This window comes from Rutidosis leptorrhynchoides, chromosome 2 (genome assembly GCF_046630445.1).
Source record: "Rutidosis leptorrhynchoides isolate AG116_Rl617_1_P2 chromosome 2, CSIRO_AGI_Rlap_v1, whole genome shotgun sequence".
Classification (NCBI taxonomy): domain Eukaryota; kingdom Viridiplantae; phylum Streptophyta; class Magnoliopsida; order Asterales; family Asteraceae; genus Rutidosis; species Rutidosis leptorrhynchoides.
In genome coordinates, this window is record NC_092334.1 from 24,520,300 (window position 1) to 24,546,211 (window position 25,912).

General features: G+C 32.5%; 2 protein-coding genes across 5 annotated transcripts; one reads left to right on the forward strand and one right to left on the reverse strand.

Moving 5' to 3' along the window:
* The first annotated feature begins 19,105 nt into the window (after positions 1–19,105).
* On the forward strand, positions 19,106–20,382 carry LOC139890639 (transcription factor IBH1-like 1). Its single transcript, XM_071873538.1, has 2 exons — positions 19,106–19,236; positions 19,489–20,382. Exon 2 carries the CDS (start codon positions 19,498–19,500, stop codon positions 20,089–20,091), a length of 594 nt encoding a protein of 197 aa, XP_071729639.1. The 5' UTR covers positions 19,106–19,236; positions 19,489–19,497; the 3' UTR covers positions 20,092–20,382.
* A 351-nt stretch (positions 20,383–20,733) lies between these two features.
* LOC139890640 (mannosyltransferase APTG1-like) lies at positions 20,734–25,912 on the reverse strand. 4 transcript variants are annotated; one of them, XM_071873541.1, is made up of 10 exons: positions 25,615–25,912; positions 24,817–25,161; positions 24,602–24,719; positions 24,434–24,538; positions 24,066–24,352; positions 23,031–23,312; positions 22,147–22,348; positions 21,915–22,066; positions 21,123–21,285; positions 20,734–21,020 (listed from the first exon to the last, which is right to left on the reverse strand). In XM_071873541.1, the coding sequence occupies exons 2-10, from the start codon at positions 25,041–25,043 to the stop codon at positions 20,937–20,939; spliced, it is 1,620 nt and encodes a 539-aa protein (XP_071729642.1). In that variant the 5' UTR covers positions 25,044–25,161; positions 25,615–25,912; the 3' UTR covers positions 20,734–20,936. The 4 variants fall into 4 exon arrangements, with proteins under 4 accessions (XP_071729642.1, XP_071729641.1, XP_071729640.1 ...); XM_071873540.1 differs by having other exon boundaries at positions 24,066–24,538; positions 24,817–25,086; XM_071873539.1 differs by having other exon boundaries at positions 24,066–24,538.

The window sequence follows — 25,912 nt, forward strand, 5'->3', positions numbered from 1 at the left end:
GTTATACACATTATGGTCTTAAAATCTAGAAAATAAATGTTGGTTTACATTTTAAATTATTAATAGTCTTTGAAGTTGCTCCATCATTCAATTATTTGAGTGAAAATCCTACTAGTTTAGTAAGCTAACTTGTAGGTCACTTGTACCAAAAACGAGTGTAAACCGTGAGAGAGCGGTGATTGTATAGCGTGGTCGGAAACCGGATCTCGCGCCAGATCGAAAACCCTAAGGACGATCCTCATTGTTTCTCCTAACAAGAACAATGTTGCGTCCGATCACTTATTATGACCATACAGGATGTATCCATTCCATCCTAAAGGGAGTCAAGTCTCCCGAACGACACACTTGCTGATTTATTTCAGAAGTTGTAGTCCAGACCAGTTGTAGGGTGACGAAAAGTCTTGAAAAGTCATTGCTAAAATCGACTGGAAATCTACCAGGCCTCAACATCAAACAGGGAAACTGGTAGTCAAAGCTTATTTCAATGAGGGAGATTTGCTAGCCAAATGGGAAGCGCACCATGATACACAAATTGTCAGTGATTGATCAGATTCCCAGTGGATAACCTCCGGAAAGGTAATATATCAGCTTTTAAGCCTGATGAACTTCAATCTTTATGATTGACTTAACGGATTAGATAATTACCTCATGATTATCAATGATATCCGGACGTAATGTGTATCCTCCTAAGCACATTATTTTCTACCGACATCTCATGATGTTAGGTACCGTGGGAGGGATTGGCTTGACCAATAGCGGGAAACCCGCACTCATTTTTTTCAAAATTCAAAAATCCGACAAAATCGGAAAACGTGTCTAGTATTAAAAACTAGCATGATATTTTCAAAACCATAAAACGTTTTCATCAAGGTCCTGATTTCCCTAGGATCAATTTTTTCGGATACTTGGCTCTAATCTACCAAAAATGTGTGTGTGTTTCCATTGTGTATAAAGCGTGCGTGTGATTTCAATAAAAGTGTACTATACTTAAAGCGTGTGTTTCCATAGTGTATATAGCGTGAGTGTGTTACTTAAAGTGTGTGTTTCATATAGTGTGAGTTGTGTTTCATTTCAACGTGTGTGTTTCGTATGTTTCGAGTAATTCATGTAATGTTTGTAATCTATATTGTGTGATTATGATTGATATTGTTCTACTTTGTAACGAAAGAATTGCTTGAGGACAAGCAAGGTTTAAGTGTGGGGTGTTTTGATATTGCTCAATTACATCATATATATCTATCGCAATATCACTTAAAACGCTCTATAATCGAAGATAATGAAGGTGATCTACAAGTAATAAGACAAGATGCGCGAATTTGTATCGGAAGAATGATTTGCAAAGAATTTCGATGATTTATGACATTGGTTGATCCCGATACGAGTTAGGGTCAAGATAGCACTCTAAAATGATATAACAATGCTTCCGATATGTTAGGCTTCGTCCAAATGAGCTAATATTAAAAAGAAAACGAAACAGTGCCTTAAATCCAACCAGGACGCCGTCTAGGGTCCCAGGACGCCGTCCTGGCCTTTTAACTGGGACGCCGTCTTGCAGATTTGGGACGCCGTCTTGCTCTGTAAAGTGGGACGCCGTCCTGCCTTTTAGGACGACGTCCCAAAGTAGGTGTACCCGACTTTTCTGCTTTTTACCTAATTTCTCCACCTTAAAACCTCATTTTTGGGACTGTTTCAAAGAGAGTTACGCACCAGAGAGTTTTAGAGGCGATTTTCAGGAGCTATTTGGAGAATTCCAACCTCTTTGAAGAGGCTCAACATCAAGGCATCATCCATCAACATCTTCTTCATCCAAGAACTCTTGTTCTTGTAGGTTATTCACTTGTTCTCAGAAATGATTTCAGTTTATAATTTGATTGTATTGTTGTCTGTTACCATGATTGTTGGCTAGTTTCTATAATGTTTGTCTAGATTAATAACCAAGGTATTGGATGTAATCTTATTGATTGAATGTATTATGCGTGATAGATTGAAGCTTGAATTGAGAACCATGCTTATTGTTGTTAAAACCATTTGTATCTAGTTAATTGATATGTTGTTGATAAAGAGAACTCTTGTTGATGTATCATATTGATTTACAATCAACTTGTCTTAGATTGATTGTATGCTAAACCGGACCAAGGGGGTAAACTAGATTAAAACGGTTAAACAAAATAGGAATGAATTGTGTAGAGCGAACGCAAAGACAATTGTTATTCAAGTCTTTGATCTTGTTGATCAACTAGTCACAAACGAAAAGGTCTAAGTTATAGGGAACCCTCGCTTAGTAATTCTAGTTTGAGTACTTGCTAAAGAGAACTCTTGGCGAGTCGGTTTAGGTGATTAGCATGCTTATAGTTATTTGATTACAAATACAAGAACCGTAGTGAAAAGGGAACCCTTGATCTTGTTATTGTATTTGCGTGTTTATCCGAGAGAACTCTTAGTGAACCTATTAGATAACTACACACATAATTATTCAATCAGGGCTTAATATCTAATTTACATCCAATACCGAGGGTAAAATATCTAGATAAACATTTCATCTCTTTGATTTAATTCAAAACTATCTTACTTGCTTTATTTGCATTTATTTGTATCTTATAAACCAAAAGACTAAAAATATTGTTTTTACATTTAACCTTCTTTGATTTGGCTAAATCGTTAAAACAGCCACAAAACATAAAACTTGTACTTTTACTTTAATTCACTTAGTTAATCATAATATAGTTTCTAATTCTAGTTTGACTGATATAACTGTCCTTGGAACGATACACGGAACTAAACCAGTTTCTATACTACTACACGATCGGGTACACTGCCCGTTAGTGTGTAGCAATCTTAAATCGGTATTTTTCCATATTATTTACAAGACAATTTTATACGACACTTTTCACACATCACCCGTCAAATATCAAAATAGAAAGTTTCCATAAGCCCTCTTCATCAACTAAATGGGTTTTACAACAAATCAAACTCAAACCCTAACTTGAATATCAAATCTAACAAATGAAATTCGGAGTTTGAACTTACCAATACCGCCAAAATGATGCCGTTGACGAGATGAAGAACTTTAATACTTGAGGTTTGACCCGAAACACTCTTATTCTTCTCCAATTGGAGCGCTCTCTCTCTAGGGTTTGAAGATGAGAGTGTTGATGAGTGAAAAGAGGTGAAATGTGATCCACAATGATCAATGGATCAGTTTTGATGACCCCAAACCGACCCCAAGTGAAAAGACCAAAGTACCCCTCATTTAAACCCTTTAAAAATGCTAAAAATTGCATCAGACGCAATCGGAGCGCCGCTCCATAAGGTGGAGCGCCGCTCCAACCTTCAGGTCAGTTTTCAGTAACTTGTTTTGGCCATAACTTTTTGACCGTAGCTCCGTTTTTGATGAATCAAATATCGTTGGAAACGTAATAAGATTTTCTTTCCAATGGTAAGGCTTTGAAACGTCAACAAAAACTTTATTTGGGGTTGAAAAGATACATACACACCTTGTCACTTCAGACAACGTACAGTCTCCTTCGACGTTCGAGCAAGCAACACGTACATGCTTCGTACACTTCATACATGCATCGTACACCATAAATACATTATGTACAAGAAATATTTGGGTCTTATATATATATATATATATATATATATATATATATATATATATATATATATATATATATATATATATATATATATATATATATATATATATATAACAACAGTTTGGGATCACCGAGGGCATGGCCAGTAAAACCCAGACCAATCCGAGGGCATGGCCGGTAAAACCCACTTCCCGCTACCCCCGCAACGAAATGTGCGAAAGGCGACTTTGGGTGAATTTCAAATTCAGGGGATAACTGATACGTCTTAAATTATACATATTTGACATAATTTATTATGATGTTATCAAGAATAATTTATATGAATATAGTCAATATAATGAACTTTTGATGCTTTATTATGTTACTGTTGAATATATGATCAGATGCTAGAAGTTTGTGCAAAATAAGCTAAATGCTGAAGAAATTTGAAGAATCTGCGCGTTGTCACAGTTTTGGTCATATCTCAATCATCCGGACTCCGTTCAAGGCGAGCCACTTGTCAAAACTATCGCGAGACAAAGATCTACAATATAATGAAGATAGTCGCCGGCTTTGGAAAATGTCAGCTGCTGGTTAAGCCCAATAAAGCTAGCGGCTAAGGTAAAAAAAGTCAAGATTTTTCCGTTTGAGTTTTTCTTGCCTTGCAAGCTAAGTTATGCATTAGAGCCGCCGGATAGACCATATTTAGCCGCCGGCTAAGACCTATTTTTGGAAATTTCTTGCTTCGGAAAATCTATTTCATGTTCTTCAAGCCCAAGTCACTAGAGCCGCCGGCTATATCATTTTTAGTCGCCGGCTAAGATGCCGACTCACCCAACTATAAAAAGACGTGTTCTGTTTTGTTTTTAAATATACTTTTCATTATTCACTTTAAAGTCACGAATTATTTTGGTTTTAGTGTTTAAATTCAAATTCTAAGTTGTTCTTTGCATTGGATTCAAGTTTTAATTCAAGTTATTGAAGTTTTTCTTATTCTTCTTTATTGTTTTCTCAGGTACAATTTACTTTTAAGTTCTTGCATCTTTTTAGTTATGTTTACCTAAAATTATTCGTGTTTATGTTCATCTCCAAACATGAACTAAACGTTTAAAGTGGTTATTTGGACAAAAACTGTGAATTATCTGGGATTTAAGATGAAGCCGCCAGTTGTGGTGTCCCTAGCCGGTGGCTGGAACACACAAAGTCGCCGGCTTTGTGCTTCATATTGCACAATTTCTGGTTTTTCCAGAACTGTGTAATTATATTTTTGTGATTGCTGTTTTATCTGTTAATTGCTGCCATGTTCTTGATCTTTATTTGCATGCTTAATGATTAGGTAATAAGAACTAAGGTTAACTATAATTAATTCTAAGTATTCTTTTACTCGATTCGTCTAACTTTTAAGATTAATAACATCAAACAAAGTATTTGAATTACATGAAATCTAGCTAAGGATCATAAGTGGTAATAAATTAGATAAATATTAATTACACTTATATAGTAAACTCGCTATTATTAGGCTTAATCTAGGAACCCTAGTTATATGAGAATTCAATTGTCAATTGTATGTAAACTTAGTTAAAATTGATTTTCAGTTAGTAACTTGAATTGATTTGACTACGTTTATTAGCTTATCTATTTGTCAACCTAATTGAATGTTGCCTTAGTCCCCATCATAAGATTTAGGTAATATTTGTCATTTGATTATTTAAACGCTATAAGTTGAGATATTAGATTTGAACACTCACTTAGTTGATATGTGCTTTAAGTCATACTTTGTAAACTTTACGTGATATCTAGTTTAACTTTTTAGGGATAGTAATTGGTCTCTGATTATTATTTTGCTATTTATCAATATAAGTGATGAAACTATCCCATAATGAATCTCTTATGACTCATAAGTTCAAATAACTACTTCCTTTTAATGCATATTGAATTTAATCCAATCTCAATTCTATTTTTCCTAACATAGTCTTACCAAAAGTTTAAAATAAAATTATAATTTATTTTCTTTTTCCAATAATAATAATAACAATATAATATAAATTAATATTTCTAATTCTTTCCTAAGGTTTAAAATATATATATATAATAACAACTATTATCCGCTCTACTTTCTCTTGGGACGAATCCTAATTTACTAAAAACTATATTACCTTGATCGGGTTTTGTTACTCGTTAGGATGTTAAAAGTGAAAAGTAAATTAAGATAATATAAATTTAAAAGCAGAAAACAAATTTTGTAGTCCCCGGAAGTCGAAATCCCGACCTTTAACAAAGAGTGTCAGACCACTACCAATTGAGATACAACATACGGTTATTATATATTATTCCATATATATTATCTATTATATTATATATTATAAATTATATATTAATAATAACAATAATAAGAATTATTATTATTATTAATTATATTAGAGGAATGCTATGGTTATTAAAAAAATTGTACAAAATAAGTTTACTAATTGAGTAGTCAATAATTTTTTTTTAACAGCAGTTTGGGATCACTTTGGGGGGACCTAATCACCTATGCGATTATCTTCCACAGTTGTATAACTCGCCCCCAACTGCTGCCATGGAGGAAATCCGAACCAATACGAGAGCATGACCGGTAAAACCTACCATCCTCGTTGCTTCCGAAACGCACTGTGCAAAAGACGACCTTGAGTGGAATTTAAGATTAAGGGATATCCCGTATTCATGTGTGCAATGTTGTCATCCCAGACCACTAACAAAGAGGTATATGTCATTACCAGTAGACCAACAACACAAAGATTCGGTAGTCAATAATCTATCTGTTTGTTTATTCCCACTCTTATATACGTAGTATCTCTTTATTTTAATGATGTCATATCAGTTTGGATTAAAAAATTTTGTCGAGGTAATTTATCATTATATTATATGCATAAACTAATATAAACAAACGTTACTACTGGACACAAAGATCAAAATTCCAATACAAATCTAATCAAGAGTGTGTTTAATTGAAACGCAACTCTTGAGTTATTAGGTATTTCATAAACCAAAGTATTTCATTCGGTTAATCAAAGTATATATGTTTCAGAGAAATAGTTCTCTACTTACCTAGGGTGTGAGTTGAGGGCGTGGGTTGCTTTTTGATGACTAAGACGTGTGAGTTGTTAAAAATGAAGTTGTGGTGGTGTGGGTTTGTAGTGTGAGTTAGGAGTATTGTGATGATGTGTTAAAATATAATTGGTTTAAGTATTAAAAGGGGATAAAAATTAGATTTTCAAAATAGTAAAAAAAAAAAAAAAAAAAAAAACACCCACGCTCGTCGCCTTCCCTGTCGCAGGCCACGCAACTCAGCGCTGCCCCTCTCCCCTCTCCACGCGCCGATACTCCATCCGGTGGGGCGTGGCCAGTTGCCACATCGGCTCCCACGGCGTGGCCCTACAACCGTTACAAGTCGTCTTAATCCGGTTTGACTAAATCTTGTTCGATCGGTTTTAAAATTACTAGCATATTTAAATCTAAAATGACTAGAACCTTTATGTTCCCTCACCGGGGCATTCTGAATTTTATTCACTAGCCCAATTTTTAATGGACATGAAAGCATATTATTGCGATTAAAGCCCACATTTGGTTAAATTAATATAAAATGATTTACAATCAAATCAAATCGTATCTTGAAATCCTGATTCAAAGAATTCAAGTACTTGGATTTTAGGATAGGGCGTTAATTGCGGGGGCTGATCGCCACTTTTGTTGCAATAAATGAAACCCACCAACTTTCAAGTATTTTAATTTCACACCCTCTGTTTTGTTCATATGAAGTATTTTTTTTTCAACGAAAAAACAGAATTAAGTAAATGAACCTCTCTCTACATAAAAATAATTAGGAGGCAAAAACACTTGCAATAAGCCCATTCTTATCGCTACCGCTGTTGGAGCTGCATCGAGCCGCCGTTAGATCGGCACCGTTGCTAGCGGCCGCGGTTGGTGGCGCCCTTGAAACACCGTCCACCAAAATGCTATGCAACGACATTTTGTACCACAGAGGTGGTGCCTTTATGTGTTTGTACCACAAGTATTAAAACTTATACATTGTATTAATTAATTAATTTAGTTGTATCCAATTGATGGTAATGACTATGTCATGGATACTAGGTAGTGTGATGAGTTAAATGATAGGAAGAAGTTATTGAAGTGGCGCTGATGTTGCATAATGTGGTTGTTTGACGGGTGTCGTGGATAAGAGTAGTCTAAGGCCAAAAGACCAACAAACTTAATAAAATTACACTGAAGCAACAAAGTGAATCTAATTAATACAACTAACTACTCTCTACTAACATTCAAGGGTTGTGCTCTCAAATATAGAACTAATGTCTGAAACATAGTTTGTAATAGGAGGCTCTAAAGAAGACTTTAAGATTGATGCTTCTCACGATACTTGTAAAACATATAGGTTTTTTGTTGAAATTATAATCATTTTTTGCACACCAGATGGCCCATATGGTCGCAGGCCCAACTAATTTCTATAACTTTGAATCGTGAATGCACATACCAGAATACAATCTTGAGTGAAGGAAACCAAAGAAGCCAGAGTAACCCATCTATATTCCACCAATTGTAAAGAGTCGTACAAATATTATGCATCTACGTGCAATGTAATAATAAATGGTCGACTAATTCGATGTGACCCGAACACCAACCACACACTATACATTGATTATGTTGGTTCTCAACCTTTTTATTGTTCACGTTGTATATATAATCAATAGGAGAAAATGGCTTGGGGCTCGAGCCCAGGCTCGGGTGTCACGTGTGAGGCTTAGACTGGGTGCGTATGTATAACAACCCTCATATTTCCATACATGAATTGACTAATTTGACTATAGGGTTGTTATCCATACGTAATATATAATTAAATTCGACGTTGATCAAATATTTATTTTTAGTTGACACGTTCTGTTAACTAAAGTTTACACTAATTATATAAAATAACTTTAGTTAATATTAATGCGTATTATATTTAAAACTATATGTAACATAATTATTAATTAAATGATAAGTTATTTTAATCATTATATATATTTTTAGCTTATAAAAAAAATAAAAATAAAAAGAAATAAGATTTTTTTAATAAATTAAATAATGAGCCCATGAATTTTGACTAAATATTTTCAAAAACAAAAACTTATTAAAAATATTTTTAACATGTTTTTATTATTTTGTCAAAATTGGCACCTTTATTTTATTATTTTTTTTCTTTTCACTAACCATTTTTTACCTATAAATACATGGCTCCTCATTCATTTTTTTTTGCCAAACACAAAAACTTAAGTTATTCTCTTAAAACTTTGAAGAAAATTTGAGGTACTTTCTATTTTTATTAATTTTTTTTCAATATTGTCATTTATAATTATATTTATTGTATATTCTTTGTAAAATTCGAAATTAATTATGTTTATATGTTATAATTAGTATTATAAGTGTTATGATGCATAAAAATAATTTTGATAATTTATGGAATATTATTTATAATTAAATACGAATTATGTAGTGTTTAAACGTAAAAATAATGTAAAATTCGTAATAAATACTTTTAACCAAAAATAAAATATATATAATTTTTTATGAGTTTTTAAAACTTATATAGATCTGAAAAAATTATAAAAATAATTACTTGGGTCGAATTGGTATTTATTATATAATTAAACTCTATTATTATGTAATTCGAAGGTAAATTAAGAATAAATATAAAATAATAAAAAAATATTTTTTTAAATATTTTTCTACAGGTTATTAGACTGATAGAAACTTATAAAAATTATAAAAATAATTATTTGGATTTATTTAGTAATTATGTAGAATTAAAATTGTTTTGTGAATACATTAAGGGTAAAAACAAAAATAAATACAAAAATATAATAAAAACGTTTTCTTAAATTTTTCTACTAATCTATATGATTAACTAAGACTATAAAAATTATGTATGTAATTTTTAGATATTTAATTTATTATTTAGACATTTTGAATAATGTTCGATTAATAAAACACTATTATTTTTGAAGTAATTTAGGTATTTATTTAAAGGTAATTATATTTAATATATATAAGACATACTAAGGTATAATAACTAAATATTAAATAAAACTTAGGTTATATTATCACATATATAATTATTAAGTACATTAATAATTCGTTGTGTGTATACACCTAAAGTGAAGGTTAATCAAAGATAATGTATAATTCATGTGAACTTCATCGCTACTCACGGTCGTAAGTGAATGATGTCTAGGTTGCCATTTATGGGTAAGCTTATGGATCTCGAATGCCATGACTTAGATTCTGGTCAAGAATCCTGGGCCCCCGGTTACATCTGGTCATTCCTGACTTATTTGATAGCAACGAAGTTTGAGTAAAGTTATACAACGTCTTGCTAAAGATTAACCCGAACTTTCTAAAATTGGAAAATTACTATAAGTGGAAACTTTCCATAAATAGTAACCTTCTGAAAATGGAAATTCTTTAGTGAACCATTACTATCAATATAGTATTATATACTATTGTCTGTTAGGCAATGTCTGATCATACGTTCTATCTCTAGGTTGAGATCTCCGTCACGTCCTTCCGTTCAATTCTTTCGTGTGCTACTAAGGTGAACTTCATAGCCCCACTTTTTACTGTTTTATAACTTTTGGGGTGAGACACATGCTTGCTTTATAACTGTTTTACGCTTAGACACAAGTACTAAATTGTTAACTATGCTGTCATGCTTTGATTCATGCTAAATCCCTACCGTAATATCGTTAATTGCTACGTTTAAATGCAAACTTAATTATTGTGAGTAGGCCTATTGAGAGTAACGTCTCTAACCATTCGACCGTTGGTCTTTGGTTACATAATAATGATTCCACGACACTGACAGTACAAGGTGTCATAGGGTAAACTTGTTTAGTAGCGATATTACAAAATGCAGCAACACTTTTAGATTGATATTTCTATATCAATCAACTTTAAACTAAATCTTGTGGTCTAAAAATTTGGATATTATTTATAAACCTATGAATTTCACTCAACTTTTTTGGTTGACACTTTAAGCGTGTTTTGTCTTAGGTGATGATTGAGCTAGCTGCTACTTGCTACTAGATGATTGATGTATGCTTTGCTGCTTGCATGGAGTCCGTCATTCATATTTATCATTTTGTTTAAGACATTTTTCATTTACTGTACTCTTATGATGTAAAACTTTGAATAATGCTTCCGCTGTTTATTTAATAAATAAAACGTCTCATTTAGAGTCGTTCTCGCTTATACAACTGTGTTATGATATGATTGGTCACAATTACCCCTGGTCCATTTTGGGGGTGTGACAGATTGGTGTCAGAGCAGGTTGTTGTAGAGAACCAGGATTGCATCTTATGTGTGCCTTATACAATTAGGTACCTTAGCAATGTAGGACTACAACTTCCTTTGACTATAGTGCCTTTAATTGTTGCCTTTAACTGTTAAATGCTACACTATAATTTAGAAACTTTACTTATCTTAGAATGCCGAGCCAATCTAAGAACTCTGCTCATTCTCCTAAGTACTATTCAATTCCGCCACCACATTTAAATGCGACACCGTTCTCGACATTCCTATGTCATTTATCATGGTTTTGTGTATTACATATGTATTACATGAAATATTATCCATGAATTTTTGAAACTCCTATATTTGTTACTATTCATACTCAAACGTATATAACTCCCTGTTATATCACGTACCTATATGCTTTATGCCTTTATGCATCAGTTTGCGAACAGAAAAATGTCATTGAGTTATCGAGAATCTCAAAGACATTATAATGTCATCACTACTCATATTCATTACTTTTATACCTTTTATTTCTCGTTATTGAATTTTCTTGACGGATGGCGTCTACGAAACTCTAGAATGGAAGGGTTTGGATTACCGATTTAAAGGATCCTATAGCTTAAGCCCCTAGACCTGAATAGGCCATTACGAATTGAAAGTCTTTAATCGAAAGATTATCAGATTACATACTTATCATTTTATGATCTCGACACGTCATACTGCTATTATTGGATTATAGACACATCATATCTTATTATATCTTATCATATCTATCTTAATAAACTTTGTCTAACACTTTTCCTAAATTTCCTCCGTAAATTACGGAAATCTTTTTGCTATATATACGTATATCAAGAAGACAAATATATCATTCAATATTCAACACTCATCTCATAACAAAAACCCTTATTCCGATCAGATAATATGGATTTCTCACATGATTCCTCGAACTCCTCGAGCTCCAATGGCAGCGTAACCGGAATGAACCAACCAATTAGTCATCATCTATTTTGGATGAATTGGGGATGGGTTCGTAGTAAACTTAATCAATGGAGACAAGAAGAAGGTGATCCCTTCCACCAACCGAATTCACCTCTTGGTGAAGAACCTGAAGCACTTACCGGCGAACCCGTTCGGAACACTATTTTCACCCTCATTTCCAGGGTATCCAGTCACGAATATATAATATCTAAAATTCTAGATCTTATTCATCCACTTGTCCGAACCGCCAATCACCCCGGAATAATAGAAGAAGTCAATGAGCTTCGCGCTCGAGTGGTGGCTCTGGAGAATATGGTGCGAAACCTATGAGCACCAGCAGCAGCACCAGCAGCATAACCAGCATCACCACCAGTACCAACAGCATCACTACCAACAACATCAGCTTCACCGATAATAAACACCATAATCTGTACCTCGGATATCAACATCATACGCCCCATAGATACCAAGGAATATTAGTAATAATGAGTTAAGATGTATTGACTCATTCTTCCTGAAAATTATATATGTATACTTTATATATATATATATATATATATATATATATATATATATATATATATATATATATATATATATATATATATATATATATGGTTTGGAACAATAATAAATCTTTTCGTATTAAGCTATTACGTGTGAATCTTAAATAGTATGTACTACTTGGTTAATTCATATCACTAATATGCTATGATATACATTCCTCGTTAATCACTGCTTCATCACAATAAACTCCATTTCATAATAAACTAAGTGTATTATTCAAATACATGTTTGGTTTTACACTTTCATTTTCGATGTACTCAAAACTCTTTAGAAAACATCATTCGTGCCTTGTGAATTTCACAAGAATTCCACGGGCATCAACATCATATACCGAGGTATATCAATAACAATGAATGATGGAGTATTGATTCATAACTTCATTAAAGAAAGATTCTGCGATGATTATGTAATCTCTCAAGTTTTGAAGATTATTTATTCTCGCTTCAACCGCAAATCAAATGATTTTAATAGTATATTAACTCATTAAATCTATATTATACGTGAAGAATACATATATGAACTTATATCTTCATAAAGATTGTAATTAAAAATCCTTTTGTACAAACTGTTAATTGTGAAAATATTTTAACGGGTAGGTAAAACCCGAGAAATATTTATATCTCACATCAATATCTTACATTGTACATTCTTCAAATTCTGATTCAATAATTTGTAACTATACTACTTACATCCACATATGTATCCGTTCACTAAAGAACAACCATTTTCATACAAATTTAATTACCTATTCTGATTTGGACATATCGGAATCCAAGTAAAGCTTTAGCAAGTGTAATCTTCCTAAAGATCACTACATTCATGAATTATATTCATTCGTATTCTATGATGAATTATCACATCAAACCACCGAAATTATCGTTCATTACTTTTGAAATCAACAACGCCTATTCATCAACCATTAGAACCGTTGACGATTACAATCAGCGTTTAATCATCTAAAAATGAAATTTCTTGAAACCATCTCGGATTGATAACCGATGAATCAAATATGGCTGCATTAAATGCAGAGGAAACAGCAAAATTGTAGATGGTCTCAATGGCCAAAAGTTTGATAATAAAGAATGGTACATTGGAAAAGCTCAAAAGAAAATTTGGAACTGAAAAACGGTTTGAGCTAACCATGGAGGAGACCAAGGACAAATACAAGGACCAAACCCTATATTCAAAGAATCCAGGTAATTCTGGATCCGATGAAATCTTTAGAGAATATCTTGCTCCGAAGTTATGTTAAAAGCTTGCGGAAAATTTTTCTTCATCAACCTTCGAACTTAGAAATTCCAAAATGTCGTTATAAATATCCTCTATATTTCTGAAGATATTTTCATAACGATTCTTGTCCACAATTAAGTATCTCTTTGCGATATCTTTATAAAGGAAACTATTTTAGTTTCTATATTCAGTAAAATTCAAGTTTAAATTATAAATGTTTTGAAGAAATGTTGGAAATTGAAGCATGAGTTAGTATAATATAATGACGTCAGGCCAACGTGATTATATTACAGTAAGTCATGCTAAATTTTTAATGAAAGATGATGATTCATAGACTTTATAATCATTATTTGCCATGTTACACGACTCTTACATTCTACTTAATCTCTGAACATATCAAGAACATATATTCTTGATAGTTCTATCCTCAGTAATTCTGGTAATTTACCAAATCAAATCGTGATATTACGCTTAGAACATTAGGTTCATTCGAAACTTCATACCTACAAATTCTGGACCATTACTCGCTTAACTTAGAGTCGAGAGCAGAATAAAAAGGTAAAGAGCTCCGACATATAAGGGAAAATACAAAGCCCGATAACAACACCGAAATTACAAATCGTGTATATCAATACGTATAGCAACATAAAGACACGGGAGAATTAAAAACGCTATAACCCCAAGAGCATAGTAGAAGTAAACAGATTCCTCTGGTGGTAAAAGAAAAAGAAGCATGACTGCATATATGGTCAGTATAATAACAAATATCAATACGGGATTTAGCATATTAACAAATCTTTTGGAAGTATGAATCTAGGAAGAAAGTATAGAAGTGGTGAAGATAATGAAACGGAAGAAGCTAATTTATAGCAAAATTTCCAAACACAGCAATCGAGGCAATTCATCGCATTTAATCAAAGAAATCCCAAAATTCTGTAAATACCGGATAATCAAATCTTATAGATTACGAAGATTTCCTTTAATCCCTTGAATTCCGGAAATCAATCGTGACTACGTCAAAAGTTAAGGCGAACATTTAATTTACTCATTCACTCTTTTACGATAGCTTCGTTTATACTCTTTCTATAATCGAATCGTTCTATCCATATTATTCAATAGTGATAAAACTTTATTCTTCAACTTATATTCATCATTACAATATTCTTGTTGTAAACAATGATGATCTCTATCAAACTTCATGATTATAATTTTCATGAACTACTCTCTGTTTTGTCTACCCTAACATTGTGGCATAAATGCTCAAGGTTTAAATGAGCTCGATATTATTCATAACACATTTTATATATCCAATTTACTAAAATGACTTGTATAACATCATCATTTTGAATGATCTCCGCATTAATAATAAAATGCACTTCATAGAAGAACTTGTAGAAATTATGGTATGTATGATTTTAATTCTTGAAACAGAACAATATTCTATCCGTTGGAATTCACGCAAGGCCCCGAGCATACCTGGGAACGTGAAAACCAAATAAAACGTAAATATCCTCGTCTATGTACGAACAACACCGATTAATGGCAACAACTAAATTTCGGGACGAAATTTCTTTTAACGGGTAGGTACTATAACAACCCTCATATTTCCATACCTGAATTGACTAATTTGACTATAGGGTTGTTATCCATACATAATATATAATTAAATTCGACGTTGATCAAATATTTATTTTTAGTTGACACGTTCTGTTAACTAAAGTTTACACTAATTATATAAAATAACTTTAGTTAATATTAATGCGTATTATATTTAAAACTATATGTAACATAATTATTAATTAAATGATAAGTTATTTTAATCATTATATATATTTTTAGCTTATAAAAAAAATAAAAATAAAAAGAAATAAGATTTTTTTTTAATAAATTAAATAATGAGCCCATGAATTTTGACTAAATATTTTCAAAAACAAAAACTTATTAAAAACATTTTTAACATGTTTTTATTATTTTGTCAAAATTGGCACCTTTATTTTATTATTTTTTTCTTTTCACCAACCATTTTTTACCTATAAATACATGGCTCCTCATTCATTTTTTCTTGCCAAACACAAAAACTTAAGTTATTCTCTCAAAACTTTGAAGAAAATTTGAGGTACTTTCTATTTTTATTAATTTTTTTCAATATTGTCATTTATATTTATATTTATTGTATATTCTTTGTAAAATTTGAAATTAATTATGTTTATATGTTATAATTAGTATTATAAGTGTTATGATGCATAAAAATAATTTTGATAATTTATGGAATATTATTTATAATTAAATACGAATTATGTAGTGTTTAAACGTAAAAATAATGTAAAATTCGTAATAAATACTTTTAACCAAAAATAAAATATATATAATTTTTTTATGAGTTTTTAAAACTTATATAGATCTAAAAAAATTATAAAAATAATTACTTGGGTCGAATTGGTATTTATTATATAATTAAACTCTATTATTATGTAATTCGAAGGTAAATTAAGAATAAATATAAAATAATAAAAAAATATTTTTTTAAATATTTTTCTACAGGTTATTAGACTGATAGAAACTTATAAAAATTATAAAAATAATTATTTGGGTTTATTTAGTAATTATGTAGAATTAAAAGTGTTTTGTGAATACATTAAGGGTAAAAACAAAAATAAATACAAAAATATAATAAAAACATTTTCTTAAATTTTTCTACTAATATATATGATTAACTAAGACTATAAAAATTATGTATGTAATTTTTAGATATTTAATTTATTATTTAGACGTTTTTGAATAATGTTCGATTAATAAAACACTATTATTTTTGAAGTAATTTAGGTATTTATTTAAAGGTAATTATATTTAATATATATAAGACATACTAAGGTATAATAACTAAATATTAAATAAAACTTAGGTTATATTATCACATATATAATTATTAAGTACATTAATAATTCGTTGTGTGTATACACCTAAAGTGAAGGTTAATCAAAGATAATGTATAATTCATGTGAACTTCATCGCTACTCACGGTCGTAAGTGAATGATGTCTAGGTTGCCATTTATGGGTAAGCTTGTGGATCTCGAATGCCATGACTTAGATTCTGGTCAAGAATCCTGGGCCCCCGGTTACATCTGGTCATTCCTGACTTATTTGATAGCAACGAAGTTTGAGTAAAGTTATACAACGTCTTGCTAAAGATTAACCCGAACTTTCTAAAATTGAAAAATTACTATAAGTGGAAACTTTCCATAAATAGTAACCTTCTGAAAATGAAAATTCTTTAGTGAACCATTACTATCAATATAGTACTATATACTATTGTCTGTTAGGCAATGTCTGATCATACGTTCTATCTCTAGGTTGAGATCTCCGTCACGTCCTTCCGTTCAATTCTTTCGTGTGCTACTAAGGTGAACTTCATAGCCCCACTTTTTACTGTTTCATAACTGTTCTATAACTTTTGGGGTGAGACACATGCTTGCTTTATAACTGTTTTACGCTTAGACACAAGTACTAAATTGTTAACTATGCTGTCATGCTTTGATTCATGCTAAATCCCTACCGTAATATCGTTAATTGCTACGTTTAAATGCAAACTTAATTATTGTGAGTAGGCCTATTGAGAGTAACGTCTCTAACCATTCGACCGTTGGTCTTTGGTTACATAATAATGATTCCACGACACTGACAGTACAAGGTGTCATATGGTAAACTTGTTTAGTAGCGATATTATAAAATGCAGCAACACTTTTAGATTGATATTTCTATATCAATCAACTTTAAACTAAATCTTGTGGTCTAAAACTTTGGATATTATTTATAAACCTATGAATTTCACTCAACCTTTTTGGTTGACACTTTAAGCGTGTTTTGTCTCAGGTGATGATTGAGCTAGCTGCTACTTGCTACTAGATGATTGATGTATGCTTTGCTGCTTGCATGGAGTCCATCATTCATATTTATCATTTTATTTAAGACATTTTCCATTTACTGTACTCTTATGATGTAAAACTTTGAATAATGCTTCCGCTGTTTATTTAATAAATAAAACGTCTCATTTAGAGTCGTTCTCGCTTATACAACTTTGTTATGATATGATTGGTCACAATTACCCCTGGTCCATTTTGGAGGTGTGACAGTATGCTTGGGTTTACTATTCATCAACATTCAATTTCAAATTTAGTCCCCCCAGTTTCTTTTGTCCGCTTTTAGTCTTCGCCAATTTTTCACTTTAAACCTTCCGTTATTTACGATTTACCTCTTCCTACTTTCTTTTGTAGGCTTTTAGGCCTCGCCCCAACTTTTCTTGCGGCGAAGCGCGACCCATCATACTTGTTTAAAGTTAATATGTGACCAGCATGAGTGTTGAAGACCCTACCTCCTCCTACTTTCTTTTGTAGGCTTTTATCTATTCAGAGTAATCGAGAAATATAAAACGTATATATATCGTCTAGCTTCTCATGACTTTTCAAACAATCTCCTAAATACTATCAGAATTATCTACATGTTCTCGTGATGTAGCTCTTGTTAGGGGACAAATAAAGCGAAGGTCATTAGTTCGATCTCAATTTTTCTTTAATTTAGATTAGAACATCTTACAATTAAGGTACTTTAATTAAAATTTGTTAGAAATAGGGTATGATTTGAGTGTCCGGATTGAATATTGAATCGTGTATTTATTTTCTCTATAAAGTATTTCGACCCAATAATTGTCTTGGTTTCACAAAATTTTTAGAGGGGGTAAGATAAGAACATAATTTCTGTTTTTGGCAATGAAATCACAAATCAGAATATCGGAGAAATGTAGATTATGTAAGTTGTGAATGTGCAAGCAAAAGTTAAAAAAAAAAATGAATTATCAATTTATGTTTCATAGGTTGTTTAAAATGAAAGAGTGTAACCCTTCATTTTTAGCGGGAAAAACTATTACAGAAAAATGTGTAATTTTTGGCTGGAAATCCCTTGATAGACACCTTTTTGAATGGCAACCCTTTGATCCCCGCTATTTTTATTGTATTATCGAGTTTTACGGGCGTGCACTTCACACTCTGCAAACCCATTAATAAACATAACTCTATAATTATTGTTTACACCTATATCGCAACTATTTAAAAGGATTGTTAGATGACATTAAAATCACCAACAAAATTTGTTAATTAATTTGGACCACCAAAAAAAAAATACTCTTATAAAAACATGAGAAAATAAAAATATTTTCCCAAAAATTGGTAAAGTGAAAGTTTAAGAGTATTCGTTGTTAGGGTTTTTATGTGGAGATTGTAGCTAGGCCATTAACGCCCATGTGAGTGCATGTGCTGTGTCTTTCCAACTTAACCCCACCACCTTCCCTCTTCTTCTCTTTTCACATAAAACAAATAAATAAAGCCCTCAACTCCATTTTCATCCAATTCGTTCACATATAACTTACTCTTCAATTTCTGCTAAACCTGTCTCTCTTCAACAATTCAAGGACCTTTCTTTTCTTCTATAGCTGCCATAGATCTTCAACAATAGAAGCTACAATTAATATATATAACACAACCTACATTTACTCAAATAAAGGTACATTTATATAATTATATGTATAATTCTCTTTTATCTTTTGATTTGTGTTTTTTAATTGAATGAGTGAATCTTAGATTCATTGGTATTTGTATGTATATATTGTATTGGTATGGTTGATAAATATGAATGCCATATATAAGATTCTTTGAGTTTTTTGTTGCAATATGAAAGCAAGATTTTCTTAAAGGTAATGAAAGGGTTATCAATAACATTAATTTTAATTAACTTTTTTTGTGTTAATATTTGTAGGGATAAAACATGCAGACTTCTAGCAATCTTAAGAAAGAGTTCATCAAGAAATGGGTAAAGGGTCTTGAAATATGTTATTCTTCAAAGAAGAATATGAATGTTATGGAAAGAAAGAAGATGATAAAACTTTGTGCAGACATTGCTCTAGCTTCTGCTAAAAATGGAACAACTTCATGGAGCAATGCACTAATTTCCGATGCTAAAAAAGACGACGAAAGCAAGATTCTTGTCAACAACTTAATCGGACGGCGCGAGTTAAACCGGTTCAAGCCACAAAAGACTAGCCACCAAAGTACTACTATCACTTATGATCATAAGAGGGTTAGAAGCAAAAATATTTTGAAAAGGAGTTGTAGTCTTAGCCAAAGAATGAAAAAGATGGTTCCTCCAAAGTCAAATTTAGCGATTTTTGTCGCGAAAAGGTTGGTTAAGAAGCGAACGCAAGTGCTTAAAAAACTCGTACCAGGTGGAGAATCAATGGATGAATTCTCCCTTATTAGAGAAACATTAGACTATATACTTTCACTTAAGGTTCAGGTTGATGTGATGCGAAGCGTTGTGAATGCAACCGAGGTTTTGAATCAAAGTAATTCAAAGATATAAGTATTAATTTAGCTTCGTTTATATCTCTATATCTCAAAAATGGCAAAATGAAGAGAAGAAACCATGTACAGGATCAATATTGGTGTAAAAAAGGATGTTTATTTTTACTTGATTTCATAGTTTCTGGTTGAAAAATAAGAACTTTACATGTTGATTTAGGGATTAACCAGTATGTATAGTAAGCTAGCATCAGTATACTACTATACAGTTTCTTGATTTAGTTTACATGCACTTGTGTAAGCTCATTTCATTATATATTCTCAGGTTGTTTGTCTTTGAGTTGTTTGGAAATATTGAATGTGAAGCAGAAATTTGAAACAGGTGTTGGCTTGGTACATGTTGTAGGGTCCTGAATGATGTTAAAAGAGTAATGGTTGATTTACAATATATGTACCAAGTATTGCCTGATAGATATGAATGGCGTTAACTACTTTTTGGACCTTTACCAGCCATTTTTATGAGTTATACCTTATATTTATACTGATTACAAATGCAAAGAATTGCAACATTTACTTTTTTATCCAGAATTTGCCTCTATTTCCTTGTGTATCCGTTTGGGAAGGGGTGTCCGATTCTATGTCTCATAAAAAGAGACTAATTTTCAGATTAAGTGACAAAGAAATAACAATTTTACTAGCTGAATTAAGAGTTATACAGAAACAGATAATTAAGTGGAAAGTAAACAGGCATTGCACAAGTATCTTACGAGGTGATTGTATTCAAGTAATTAAAGAAATTGAGTATTGATATATTGTCCCTACGTAAAGTACAAAGATTTCTCCTTTTAAGAGTTAAACGACGTTTTCAGAAGTTCAGAAACCAGCTTCTTCGATTGAAGTTAAGAGTCACTGGTTTAGAAGAGCATAGAGAACGACTGATGCTTGTAGATCTCGGTCCACCTTGAAATGTGAATGAAAAAATCTTTTTTTCTGGCAATCACAACGCAAATTTGATTAAAAAGAAAATACAGTATGAAAAAGGAGAAAGTAAAATTGTACAGTAAATTTTAAGATTCGATGAAAAAGTTGTACCTCGACAAAAGAATGTGTGAAAAGAAATTCTTTAAGTTGTTTTTCTTCATTGTCGAATAGTATAATATGACTTGGTTGAGACCAGTTTTTTGCAAATTCCGACATGAAACCAATTGGGTCCATCATGAAGTTGTCGGACTCATCAGGCGTTCCCTTCACTTCCCTGATAACAGAGGACCATAATATATTTGTAATTAGTAGAGAGATGGCAAATTCGACACTTTTACTTTATCCATGGGTCAATTCGGGTTACATTCACCTCTAACGGGTCAAATGGGTAAATTAAAATGAATATAGCTACAGAGGAAACTGGGTGTAAGTCGCAACATAATGTATTTGTAATCAGTGTTGTACAACTCGGGAGTACTCGGCAAAAAAGTCTCCCATTTACCCGGTCCAATGACTCGGTCAAAGCCAGTTAAACTCTGCCAAAACTCGGGATTACTCGGACAATCGATCAAAATCAGTTAAAACTCGATCAAATCAGTCAAAGTTGGTCAACATCCGGTGTACTCCCTAAAAATTCCCAACCGAGTACTCCACGAGTAGCGATTTTTGCAACCTTGTTTGTAACGCATAAGCATCCAAAATGCATTCAAAAAGTTAGATTATAGAAGAAATATGATTTTTGTAATCAAATTAATCTGATTATTCAAACGAAATTTAGACCATTTTTGTTCGAGTTAACCCAACCCAACTGTCAACTTGGCACTCTATATGATTACATAAGAAAATCATATGCACCAACAATATATAAACGTAGAACAATATGTTAAGAATGTGTATGTATACCTTGGTGAGCAGTCTAAGAAACGCATAGGAATATTTTTATGCAAGGTCGAATAGTAGGGAGTAGCATGACATGGTGTTAAGAACAGGATGTTTTTCACATCTCCGTTTAGTGCCTCTTTAGCTAAATAATTCATGACGTCTTCACTTCCTCTCTGTATTACGGCCATTATAAGAACGCGCCCTCAAATAAATGAATTTTAAGGTAATTCAAGAAATGTTGATTTTGATGTACCTGATGAATCATACTCATGTAAATGGCCATGGGAACATTTGTTACAAGCAAGAAAAAGACCGCTGATTGTATCTTCCATGAGCTTTTAGTGCGAGCGTTTGTAGTTTTTTGGTTTCTTTTACTAGATGAATATCGCTGGCTTAACATGGCTAATGAATACCCGGCGTAAACTAACGCAATTGGAAGCACAGGGAGAACAAACCTGTTAATCATATACTTCTATAGGATAAGTATCATGAAAAGAATAAATAAATCAAGTTATCTAGTGGTATTTCGACCATTTTACTTCAAAATTAATTAGAATATTTTTTCGAACGGCAATATCGGCATCACCCAGAGGGGAGTTAACCAGCTTCACGATCATATGCCACCCACACACACGTTAGGAGGAAACCCAAATCGTGACGATGTTGGCAGTACCATCGAAGGTTGAGAAAAACCCCCCGAGACCTCCCAAATCGCATTGATGTTGGCAGTACCATTAAAGGTTGGAAACTCCCGCTTGGAGTGAGAATCGAACTTGGGTTGGCAGTACCCAAGTTGGATCCCACCCCATACCACTCAAGCCAAGGTTTCGGTGGTAAAATTAATTAGAATTTGGTTCTTTATATGCAAAAATGAGTCAACTATAAGAACTCCAAAAGTGCATTAGAATAATCTGTTTTTATGGACACAACCACAAAAATTGCTTCATGCACTTTAACTAGAAAAATAGCTTCATCCATACATTACAATGACATTCTTGTAATGTTGTTTTATTGATTATAATTCACACTGTTTGTTCATAACCGCTCGTTTATGTATTATATCAAACTGTTTTAGCTTATTGTGTGAAGTGAATGATAATTTGTTTGTGACAAAAACTCAAGATGGTGCAGACATACCTGAATTCTTTGTGCCCTAGAACACTATAAAGCACTAAGACCCACAAAATGAGTCCTGATAGCTTCCAGTTTTTAGATTGGATGATGCCAACCACCGTAAAAGGTAAATAAGTGAAGATCATGACAGTAAATCCCTGAGTGAAGTACCAATGCCATGGATGGGTCCCATAATAGTCACCTCCAGATGAAAGAAAGTTAAATTTTAGAAAGTTGAGAGGCACCAAAACCCACGAACCATACATTAAACGGTCAAGTAAAAACGTCATTCCAAGCACAATAAACCTGATGAAAAAGTTAGAAATATAAGAAAATTAAATGCATCCAACTATTGTCTATTCTTGTAGATAGAGGTGGCAAATTCAACCAACCCCACTTATGAATAGGCCGATTCGGGTTAAATTTAACCTCCAATGGTCAAATGGGTGAAATAGAGGTAATTAGAAAAGAAACAGGTCATATGCGTTGGACCCGTTGAACGTCACCTCAGGTATAATTTTGATTGCACAAAACATACCAAATGTTCGTTACGGAGTAGTATTAAATTAGTTGATTTCATTTATATTTTGTTTTCATATTTGACACACTAACTATTTGTATTTTTATTTGACAAGTACTCACGGTTGCAAAAATCACTACCCGGGGAGTACTCGGCCGGGATTACTCGAAAACTTGAGAAGTATTCTAGGAGTACTCAGATGTTGACCAAGTTTGACTTTGACCTAGTTTTTACTGATTTTCCTAGCAATCCCGAGTTTTGGCCAATTTTTAAACGAGTTTTGACCGATATTCCGAGTATTCCCAAGTTTTGACCGAGTTTGACTGAGTTTTACTGAGTTTGACCGAGTACTTCCCGAATTGCAAAAAACCGAGTACTCGCTGAGTAATTCCGTGTTATGCAATACTGCAAGTACTTCAGGTCAACACACGGTGACCCCGTTAGAAAAACATACAGTATGTATTCTGACCCGTACCCACCCAACTGACCTGTTTTCCCACATTTACTGGTATAACATTAATGACAACTTTAAGACCTACCCGATAGGAACAACTTCAAGAAAAACAAACTTCAGTCTATCGCGGGACACAAAAAGCTCCATGAGGCCAACATAAACCCATATTATAGCACTTGTGGGCCGAATGGCACAGGCTATGGCAGCTGCAACCAAGGCCCATGGTCTAGAAACTGGGAGACCATCGCTAGATCTGACCCTCAAACAGGGCCAGTAGTAGAGACTAATAACTGTAAGAACAGTCTCTAAACTATTGGATAAAGTGCGTGTAATACAATAAAACATAAACCAGTTTGTCAACTGTGCAAAGAGCTGAAATACAGTTAAGTTTAACATTTGAGGAATACGATATGCAGATAAAGAATATAACAATGTTTGAAAGTCAAAGGATACAGCCCACTGAGCAACATGGCCACCATACAATACGTTTGATAATTTGAACAAGTAGAGATCACCAGATGAAGACAAAATAGATTGAAATAGTCGTGGAGCCCTAATCTGCGTAAGTATAAATTAGTATAAATTACATCATAATAGTAACAGCAAAGTTAACTATCTTACCATGAAAAATGGAGTATCGATATGTAAGAAGGCAAGAACTTTATAGAGAACTGCAAATAACATTGGGTGTACATAACTACGTATACCCCTAGACCACTCCCATGTTAAATGCCCATATCTGTAAGTTAAGCACAAAAAAGTTAAACCCTATTTGTTTACTAGTGAGCAAACATTAAATCAACATACATGAAATCGAATGAAACAAATAGATATACCCAAAGGTAATTCGATGTGCAACTTCAAGTGCTTGCCAGTGCTCATCCGGATTAAAATAAGTTTGTACAAAAAGGGAATTTGTCATTCTGAATACTAAACAAATTAACAAAACTTTCTTGGATGATGGAGATTGATTGTTCCTCTGATTTCTATCTTCTTGCAACGATTTGAAATTTGATACTTCATCTCTATGTATCAATACATCAGCGTTTGTCCGCTTCCTCATTACTAAATCAGCTTTACGAAAGAGTAAATCCAACTAAGAGTAACTGGAAGAAAGATATAAATTCCAATATTTATACTTGCTGACAAAAACTGATTGTAGTGGCAGATATATCGTCTATCTGTGGCGTAAAACGTAAAACTTCTATCAATGTAAGCAGTTGGCTTCAAGAAAACTATTCAGCATATTCAACAATAAATTAACATTACAATCATTTTATGGTAAACCCTAATAGTAACACAAACACAACCTTTAATCAAATATAAAGTCTCAAATGCCAATAATAGCTAAACAATTTGTTAAGGGCATTTAGTCTATCTATAGAACTCAGCATAATTAGACCTCATTTTAACTTTCTACTCATTGTGTATATAGCAAGATAATAATCCCAAAGCATAAAACTTTTTTTCTACTAAAGATTTCTATAACTTAACAAATGTGCATTCTCTCAGGACTTTCATCGAACACCTTACAGGCACAAAATCTGGGTAGCTTAATTAATATTGTTAGCAACAAATCTAACATAATGTGACAAATATACGTGTTTGATTTTACATAAATAACATTATTTTACCAGAGAAGAATTTAGCGAAGGGGAGACACTACTGCTTCAATTTTCTACTATGGGTATACTTATTACTGATTCTTTTGAATAAATGGAAGTATTGATTTTGATGGATCTTTAATTTTTCACTGCTATTACTTTCACATTTGAATATCAGAAACCCACGAAAAACTCTTGATTTTGGCTTTCTTTTTGTTTTCTTTCTCTCTTTGATCTCCCACTTTGAAATATATTCGTTATTGGCTAGGGAATAAAAAAGATTGGATATCAGTTTTTATTTGACTAACACCATTTCCAACCCTCACGC

Coding starts and splice junctions, on each gene's coding strand:
- LOC139890639 (XM_071873538.1), top strand. CDS start 19,498: ATGCAGACTTCTAGCAATCTTAAGAAAGAGTTCATCAAGAAATGGGTA.
- LOC139890640 (XM_071873540.1), bottom strand. CDS start 25,043: ATGAGGAAGCGGACAAACGCTGATGTATTGATACATAGAGATGAAGTA. Junction 22,349..23,030: donor CTAGGGCACAAAGAATTCAG/GTATGTCTGCAC, acceptor TATGATTAACAG/GTTTGTTCTCCCTGTGCTTC. Junction 21,021..21,122: donor TCACACATTCTTTTGTCGAG/GTACAACTTTTT, acceptor TGTGATTGCCAG/AAAAAAAGATTTTTTCATTC.